The following is a 9,333-nucleotide window of genomic DNA, read 5'->3' as shown; positions in this document are numbered from 1 at the left end:
TGGACACCACTGAGTGACTAACATGCACAAAACTCATAGTTAATTTACAATGTTGTGTTAGTTTCAGGTATACAGCAAAGTGATTCAGCTATATATATTTATATTTTTTTTATAGTTTTCCATTATGGTTTATTATAGGATACTGAATACAGTTCCCTGTGCTATACAGTAGGGCTTTATTCTTTATTCATTCTCTATGTAATAGTCTGCATCTGCTAATCCGAAACTCACAAGCCATCCCTCCCCAGCCCCGTGGCAACCACAAGCCTGTTCTCTATGTATGTGAGTCTGTTTCTGTTTCCTGGATACATTCACTTGCATCATATTTTAGATTCCACAAATAAGTAATATTATATGGTATTTGTCTTTCTCTTTCTGACCTTTCTTAGTATGATAATCTCTAGGTCCAGCCACAGTGTTGCAAAGGGAATTATTTCATTCTTTTTTTTATGACTGCTTAGTATTCCATTGTATATATGTATCACATCTTCTTTATCCAGTCAATGGATATTTAGGTTGTTCCCATGTCTTGGCTATTGTGAATAGTGCTGCTATGAACATAGGGGTGCATGCACCTTTTAGAATTATAGTTTCATCCCTCGGACCAAAGCAGCAGCCAATTTAACCAGAATTCCCACTCCCAGCAGATGGGCAAATAGCTGTCCCTTTCATGTCATCTATATCTTAACTCCAAAATCACCTATGAAGAAAACTCTTCCCTGACTATGTGTCTTGAAATACCCACTCGTACCTCCCTAACACATATCTTGTCTTTTATTTTAGTCATTTTCCTCATTCGTTTATTCATTTGTGCACTTGTTTCTATTCTGTCTCCATTTGATTTTTTTTCTTTTTTTTTTTTTTCATTTGATTTTAAAGTCAGTGAGAAAGAGAACCTTTGTACCTCTCTATTGAAAGTATGCTCTGCCCCTACAATGGGGCACAAAGTAGTTGTTTCCTAAAATTAGAAGGGGACCACTAGAGAACATAGGCAGGGAAAGTCTCTCAGTGGACATGTCTGTTCAGCTGGTGCTTACATTCTTTTTAGAGAGACCAGGAGAAAGGATGCAAGTTTTGCAAGAAGCTCTTCTCTGACTTCTTAGAGTGAAGAGATGACTGGGATCGTGGATAAAGAATTGAACTTAGAAAAGACAAAAGTTCACATATTTTCAAAATTCCATGTTTTTATTAGGTCTTTTAATGTTGTTCCTCGTTATTACTATTCAATATCTTGTAGCAAGAAGGAACTGATTTTGGAAAAAGAATTTTCAGGGGAAAAAAAAATGTCTAGAATGGATGTAAAAAGCATTTACCAGAACACTGCCAGCAGAGGGGGTATAGCTCAGTGGTAGAGCATTTGACTGCAGATCAAGAGGTCCCCGGTTCAAATCCGGGTGCCCCCTTCCCTGATTTTCCATTTTTCACCGTCACAAGTTAACACAAAGTCAGAGGTATGTTCTGAATCCAAAACTTTCTGGAGATTCTCAGAAAATACTCTTAACCAGAGACAGCCTAAAAGTCACACAGGAATGACTCCACCACTTTTCCAGTGAGCACGCTGACTCACTGGCAAGAAGCCCACTCACCTGTACTCTCCGTAGGTAGAAAGAACCGTGAGACTTTTCCAGTTTGAGATCCTTCAGGACTTACTGGTTTAATGTTAATCATAGTTTCTTTGGAGGGGAAAAAATGGAATACCTGGGCGGGGCAATATTATTTTGCCTAGTTGATAATAGTGGCGAAGTCACAGCACAGATTTAAGATGAAAAGTGGACAGCTTTCACCTCCTTTATATTAGCTCAAAGGCAGGGTTTTGGCCTGATAAACCTACAGGTGGAGTTTGAGGCCTGGTGTCCAGGAACGGGGTGAAAAATTAGCTATTTCTCACCTCTGAGCTTTGACCTGCACAGCAGCTCTGCTTAATCACCACGTCCAGCTTCACGACTTGTCTCACAGTCCTGCATGCTCAGTCGTGTCCCACTGTTTGCCACCCCAAGCATTGCTCCTCAGCCTATGGGATTTCCCAGGCAAGAATACTGGAGTGGATTGCCACTTTCTTCTCCAGACAGTAAGGGGAGCCGTGGGGAAAAAAATATTCAAGTAGTATTCCCCTGGGGCCCTGAGGGATGACACAATCACATTCCGAGTTTAAAATACCACAAATTCCCCTTGACTCAAGAAGCATGCCTCTCCCACTATCCTTTCTTTTTCCTTTTTTTGGGCAAAACCTAGTCGAGAGGGTCGCTCTTGCTCCCTGATCTTTTTCCTTGGACCCAACGGTGATACTGGCCAGTCATGCAGTGGACAGTTATCTGTCCCCATCTTTAGATTATTGAAGCTTAATGGCATTGTATTATTTGCTCAGTGGTTCTCAAAGTGTGGTCCAGCAGCATCAACACCCCCTGGGAATTTGTTAAGAATGCAGATTCTTGGGGTCCCACTCCAGGCCAAGAGTATCAGAAACTGGTAGTTGAGGGGGGTAGTGTTTTAAGGAGCTCCCTATTTAATTCTGACACACACTCAAGTTTGAGAACATTAGTTTATATCAGTTTATATCAGGACATAACTTTATTTTTTGTAAATTAAAATGAGATTTTGGGTCGGCATTGACCATTTCCACATTCTCAAACTGCTTTCACTGTGCTGTTGTTATGAGCAATAAGGAAAGGTGCTTCGGGCACGCGCTTGTCACCGGTAATAAAGAAAGTTGAAGTCGGAGAAAATCTGTCTGTGGGTTTTCTTCTCCAGACCCACCCCTACCCAAAATGAAACACCAAGCTGGGGGAGTCTGGCCTCCTGAACCAGCGCCTGGAACCGCCTTACACGACTGAGGCTGCCGCCGGTGACCGCAGAAATCCCGGTACCTCCCGCATGGGTCGTGGGGACCTGAAGTTTTTGTACGTGATTTGTGCCTGTACCCACCCCCTCCTGCTGCTGAGTACGAAGTAAAACCGAAAGCCTTCCGTTAAGGTTGGAGAATGAGGAAGGAATTTTAAAATAGCTTTTCCCTATTTCTCTAACCTAGGACCCGAGGTTAAAATATGAATCAAAAAGGAAATAATTATACTAGACAAAAATTAGGAAAAAACTGCCGAGGGGGCACCCGGATTTGAACCAGGGACCTCTTGATCTGCAGTCAAATGCTCTACCACTGAGCTATACCCCCACGCCGCGCCTTGGCTTGGATGCGGCTCTTTTGGGTGTTAAAACACTGCTAAAGGTGAACAGTAAGGGTACCTAAGGAGAAAGAAACGCCAGAGAAAAAGGGATCGAGCGCAAAGCAGAAGCTCGCTGGATTCGGGGAACTACGGGAAAGCTGCACGGCAGAGGCGCGGGGACGGAAGAACTAACCCGGTCTGCAAGGGACTGAGTCCTGGAGGGAGGGACGGGTTCCGCCCTACAAATTGTGGGAGAGGATGTTGCAGGGCATGGCTAACATCTTAGGGGCGGGGCAGGGGGGTTCCCGTTGATCCGAGGATTTCTCGCCAGGTACCGACGGGTACAAAGGAAGTCCCCAAACCTGACGAATCTGGTTGGGTGTTCGAGTGGCTTCGAACCCCACCCTGGGCGGTTGCGAGGGGCTCGCCCGCCCTGCAGCCCAGGTGCCCAGATGTGTCACCGGATCGCCCCCGCCCCGCCTCCAGCGGCGGAAGGGCCCTGGGCAAGGTCGCCTGTTGGCGCCTGGCCTCCGGGCGCATTCCAGGGCCCTTTCTGCTTGCGAGCTCACCTAGGCGCGTACCGCCGGGCGCGCAGTCCTCCTTGGAACCCGCCCCCGCGCTGTCCCACGTAGCCTGGAGAGCGCGCCTCGCCGCGCGCGCCCCGGCCCGCGCCCGCGGCGCGTCCCCGCCCGGGTACAGCCCCTCCTCCCCGCTGTGTTTATTAGGGGAAGGAGGGCGGGGGCGGAGGCCAGTTCCCTAGCTCAAGCAGCCGTCGCTGTCGCCTGTGCAGTTGAGGCCGCGGCCGTCTCCCGCCAGCTCGCTCCGGGGAAAGAGAACGCGCGCGAGCTCGGGCGTCCTCGCCCCAGCTTTTCCCGGAGCCATGAATCCTAACTGCGCTCGGTGCAGCAAGATCGTGTACCCCACGGAGAAGGTGAACTGTCTGGATAAGGTGAGACTCGGGACTGGGAGACGGGTCTTTGCAATCCCCGAGCTCCAGATCGGAGGAGGAGAGCGGGGCTGAGTCTCTGCCGCCCCGTTACCGCAATCCCGGGAGGAGGAAAGGTGGGTGGTGTCATGGGGTGTGAGGGACGGACCCCAGTCTGGAAACCAGGAGATCTGGGGCGAGGAAAGGAGTCCACGCGTGGCGGGCAGCCACTACTGAAGAGGAGTGGGCTCGGTGCCCGGGGGTGGAGAAGCCGGGCCCCGGAGTGGGGGTAGGGGGAGTGAGGGAAGGTTAGGGGTGCAGTCCCGCCCCCTAGGGCCGGGAGAGTGAGAGCAGACGGCCGCTCCCTCTCCCCGCCTCGCCGAGCGCCAAGTAGGCGGAAGCGCTGGGCGCTGGGGGAGGGGGCGGCGGGGGGGCGGGGCAGAGGTTGGGGCCCCTGCTAAGCGGTAAGCTCCGGCGGCTACTGGCCCGGCTTCCTGGCCTGGAGACTGGAGGGTGGGGGCCGTCAGCGGGCAAGTGTTGAATGCGTCTGGTGAACTGGCCTTCGGATAAGGACCCGAGCCCCATTGCAAGAGCCCGTTTTTTGGACGACCTGCAGCCCTCTTGGTGGTTCAGCGGTTAATGGGCTAGCCTGAGTCCTCCATAGCTTCCCAGCCCCCACCTCAAATTAGAAGCCAACTCCCAGCGTTGGTCCGCCCAGCCGGACCCGGGCGGGGTCGCTTGCTGGAGTAGGGTGGGTGGGGGTTGCTTCACTGAGATCTCCTGAAATTGTGTTCAGAGGCTGAGTCCACCCTGTAGAACAAAGAGCTAACTTTTCAGAGCAGGTTTCCCCAATGAAGGGTGGGGTTGGCTGAGTTCAGGGGGAGCCAAGAAAAGGGGGGAGGTGTTGGGGGAAAGGGAAGGTGGCCTTCTGGAAATTCACTGTCCCCTGGGGGCCCTTAGTCGTCTTCCTCCTCCCCCCCACCCGCCTCCATCATGCTGGACTCGTTCATCTGGTTGCCATTATACTTTTTGAAGGGGGGCGTAGAGTGGAACTGGGTATTTCCTGCAGTTTGGGGTAGGATCCGGACCTCTTTTAATCTCACTAAGATCCTAAGGCAGTCCACCTTCCCTCTCATTCCCTCCTCGGTCTGGAGGAGAGGCCTCTAGGATTTTGTCCCCTTCTTCATCATGCCTTTCATTCACCTCCTAAAGCTGGCCCCCTGTCCACAGATTCCCTCTTTCCCATCTGAACTGGCCAGGGGTTGGGGGGCATGGGATGGAAGAGGGTGCAGGGCCCACCAGGAGTCAGATATTTTTTGTGAGGGGGGAAAGGGTCTTTCCTTGGATTCTTTTGTCTTTACCCTCCTTAGGGTTGGAGCTTCCTCAGTAACCTTTGGCCTCTGAGTCAGGATGAGGGGGTGGGGTTCCATGGTTCTGAGATCATTTTGATACTGCTCTTGGAGGAAGGGGTCATGCGGGGCCGCTGCTGTTTCAGTCTTCTCTCCTGGCCCTGGCTGGGCAGGAGGAGAGAAAGGCCATGTTATGGTGCAGTGAATGTGGGTGCTGACCTTCCCAAAGACCATGCGGGAGGGCAGGACTTGAGCCTGGGGGCAGGGGCTGAGAGCTCTCTGGCCTTGCACATTGGTGTTTCTGCTCTTCCCTGGTGGGAGGGATTTGGGCCTCTGCGTCTAGAGTTCCTTGTGCTCCCCTTCTGCACAGTCATGAACTGGGCAGAGGCAATGGCCACTTTCCACCCACATAAGGCAGAAGCAGTGTCTGCTGGAAGGACACCTGCCTGGGTGTTGGAACACATGCTCCTAGTTCCACGTCTGCTCAGCACCAGCTCTGTGAATGGCTCTAGGCCTCAGTGTTCACAGTCTATCAGATGGGTATGATGATGTCATTTCCTTGAAGGTGGGGAAGTGAGCGCCCGGAAGGGGATGTGGTATAGGCTGTGCACCCTCTTCTTTTCTGGGGTACTCTGTCCAGGCCCATACCTGGCTTTCCCTGTAAAGACCTTTGGTGTCTGAGGGGAGAGTACAGCCCCTTTAAGGCGCCCTCCCCATCTGTTTTCTTCCCCTCTCTGGAAGAGGACATTCAGGTGGTGGGCACCCTGGGAAGTGAGAGTTGGCGGTTCCTCTCTCTTCTTAGAGCTCTCCCTACAGGAGGTTTCCCTGGGGAGATGTCACCCCTGCACTGAGCAGGAGGCCTGGAATATCCAGGTATTAGACTAGTTCCTCCCACCGCCCTCCAGGCAGTCAGGGCAAGCTCTTGGAATGGGGACCTGACGCCTGAGGAGGGACGTTCAGTCCCATAGACACAATTGCTAACCAGCTTCCCAAGACAACCCATTTACAACAAGAGAGAGTCAAATTAGACTCACCTGTTTCACTGCAATTTCCCTAGGACCCGACATGACCCAGAGCACAAACTACATTCTTGGTGTTAGCCTTTCCTCCTCCTTGAGCCTTATCTCCCAAAGGCTTAGGTGAGTAAAAGCCCATCACCTCTGATGGCGACCCTACCGTCCATCTGCATTACCTAGGTCCTCATGCTGAATAAATGTGTGTGGCTGGCCACGGTGTTTGAGGTCGAGATTTGTTTCCCCAACTTATGGGATTAGAGTTGGGGAAGAAACAGGGTGATGTCGCTCGCTCATTCATTCAATGAATATTAAGCACCTACGTGGTACGGGGCCCTCTTGGCTGCTGCAGGGCTTCTGCGGAGGGAGAGAGGCTGTGTCTCACAGTGTCCTCTACCTTTTGACAGACTTGGAGTTTGGTCCTAGAGGCACTAACTGGGAGGCACTAACGTGGGGACCCGCTGTGTCCCCTTGGCCTGGCTTGCTTTTGCCGAGCTCCTGAATACAGATGGAGGCATTGAGGAGGGTAGAGGATTGGTGGGCTGAGTCCCCTGGACTCCCCTATTGGGAGGGCTCTCTGCCTCTGGTTGTCTGAAGTACCCTCCCCTCTTCCCCTCACCCCCCAGGTGGCAGCAAGGTAGAAGGAAATGGGACCCAGAAGAGGGGAAAAGGCCTGTAGCCTTGGTGCCTGTTTCCTAGCTAAGAGCACCTCACAGTCATCCCATGACTGTCCCTGCATAGACTCCTTGGAATGTGCCAGGCTGTCTTCCCGGGAGCCTCACAGAGCAGATGCGATGGTTCCTGTAAATTATGACCCCTGTAAGCAGAGGCCCAGACAGGTCATGCGGTTCACTCCCCACAGCCCGAGCTGGAATTCAGCTCTAAAGTTCTTGGTGCTCAGCTCTTCTGCCTGTTATGTTTGCAAAAAAGTACTTTAATTTACACTATCTCCCTAATGTTTATAGTGGGCCCTCCTCTTCCTGACCTTGGCCTGTGGAATGCTCGAGGCCTGAGCTCTTGAACCAGAAATAATACTCCCTTGGAATCTGGGGAAGTGCAGCCATGGTCTCTGCCTTTAAGCCAGCCTCCCAGGTGGCCAGCTGAGCTAGGCTGGTGACCAGGCCAGGGTAGGCCAGGGTGGGGCTACCGTTGTCCCTGGAGGAGTGAGAAACTAACTGTAACCCTGGGTGACAGGAAGGGAGGGAGAGGTCTCATTCCCTAGCCCTGAGTCATAGGGCGCCCGGGTGGAGAGGGTGGAGTGGGCAAGATCCCAGGCAGCAGGCACAGCGACCTGGAGTTCACCACATCCCCCACCCCCAGAGCTGTGAGCAGCTTCTCCCCCAGCCTCTACGGTGACTCTGGAGAGAGAGGGCTGACCCCAACCTCACCCAAGTGCAGGGCATCTTGCTTCTGCCCCCAGCAGCCTCAGTTTGCCTTTCTGTGGAGTGGGTTGCAGCTTTGGAGCTCCAGGCCAGGGAGAGTGGAGGCTGATGCTGGAGCCTGGGACATGGGCTGAGAGGCTCCTAATGGGCACTAGAGAACTAGGTTTTGGTGAACTGGGAAGCCGTGAACTTCCAGGGCAGTGGGGAGGATTCAAGTTGCATGTTTAGAGGTAACTGCTCCCTGAGTCCCAGGAATGCTGCTCTGAAACCTTACCTGTGACCTGTAAGAAAGAGGGGACTCCTGCTCTGCAGCAGGGCTCCTGGGGCAGGGAAAAGAGGCAGACAGAGGGTCACTGTGGGGTGTTACTGACATGTTTCCCTGACTGTGTCCATTACCAGACCTGACTGAGACAGGGATGGGTGTCTTTTCATTTGGGGTTTCCTTGGTTCTGCCTGGCCCACAGGTGCTATTGAATGACTTGCCATTTTCTGCCCCCCATTCCCCTCACTCTCCTGTCTCCAAAAGGACACAGTGGTGGAAGCTGCTGATTTTCTTGAACCTTTCTTGGTGCCTTCCTCCAGAGAGGGGCAGGAAGTGAGGCTGTGTCACCTCCTCCCAGCATGGAACGCCCCTCCATGGGACTGGGGTTTTAGTTCCACTCTTTACAGATGCATAGACAGAGTTCTGTAGTTACCCTGAAGGCATTCAGTCCCCTCCTTTTCATTATTCTGTTCCTGGACGCCCTGTAAGAGAACAGATGACCACTCCCTAGCCTCTAACGTGTCTAGCTGAGAGCAGGGGGTGTGTGGAGGTGAGGTGGGGAAGAGCTAGAGATAGAAATGGGCGCTGTTCCCTTGTATGGGGCTCCCCTTCCTTCCAGTGGTAGCTGGCTGCAGGGGCTATTTTGTAGAACCCCTGAATTGGTTGCTGGCCTTGTACCCTAGCCTGGTCAGTATACTCAGCCCCAAGGGGGTTGGCTCCAGGGTGGGTACCTGGCTGTGAACTAGGGTGGACGTGTCTGTGTCTCTCCCTTTGTCTCCCCCGGGTCAATCAGGGGGCACCTCTGGAGGTCCCCAGGCCCAGGACAGTGCGGATTCCTGCCTATGTGTGTGTGAAAGTGGGTCATGGTCTGGATTCCAGAGAATGTTTTTCCTGGCAGGCCCCTGCGGGGGTGGGGGGAGGCGGGGGCCCAGGCAGGGGCATGTGCGGCTAAGCAGGCAGAGGCCAGCAGACTGGGTGGTGGCAGGGCTGGGGCGTTCTGCCAGCGCCTCCCAGGCCTTGCGGGAGGGAGAGGGGCTTTCACTTCGGGGCTGGTGGGGGGCAGGGACCACGCTGTTCTAGGTTTCCAGTGGGCTGTCTGCACTGGGGTTTCGCACTGAGAGGCGTCGGGCAGGGCTGTGGGATTCGGCCAGGTTAGCTTGGGAGCCCAGCTTCACCGGCCTCCTCTTTGCTTCCAGACTTCCCCTGGCCTTCTTCCCAAAGAGCGGTTCTCCTGTCCCTTTGGT

The 9,333-nt window shown here is 53.1% G+C and overlaps 1 protein-coding gene and 2 non-coding genes across 3 annotated transcripts in view; 2 read left to right on the top strand and 1 right to left on the bottom strand.

Moving 5' to 3' along the window:
* Window positions 1-1,331: 1,331 nt before the first annotated feature.
* On the top strand, window positions 1,332-1,403 carry TRNAC-GCA. Its single transcript has one exon. It is a non-coding gene; the product is annotated as a tRNA-Cys (tRNA).
* Window positions 1,404-3,094: 1,691 nt separating this feature from the next.
* TRNAC-GCA lies at window positions 3,095-3,166 on the bottom strand. The gene has a single exon. It is a non-coding gene; the product is annotated as a tRNA-Cys (tRNA).
* A 537-nt stretch (window positions 3,167-3,703) lies between these two features.
* Window positions 3,704-9,333, top strand: part of LASP1 (LIM and SH3 protein 1) — a 39,870-nt gene continuing 34,240 nt past the window's right edge. Inside the window, exon 1 of the mRNA XM_040245510.1 lies at window positions 3,704-4,107. Coding sequence (XP_040101444.1) covers window positions 4,039-4,107 — 69 coding nt within the window. The 5' untranslated portion in view covers window positions 3,704-4,038. The remainder of the gene's footprint in view (window positions 4,108-9,333) is intronic.

This window comes from Oryx dammah, unplaced genomic scaffold (assembly GCF_014754425.2).
Source record: "Oryx dammah isolate SB20612 unplaced genomic scaffold, SCBI_Odam_1.1 HiC_scaffold_8, whole genome shotgun sequence".
Lineage (NCBI taxonomy): Eukaryota > Metazoa > Chordata > Mammalia > Artiodactyla > Bovidae > Oryx > Oryx dammah.
The sequence above is the reverse complement of the archived record's forward strand: the minus strand, read 5'-3'. Positions and strand labels throughout refer to the sequence as shown.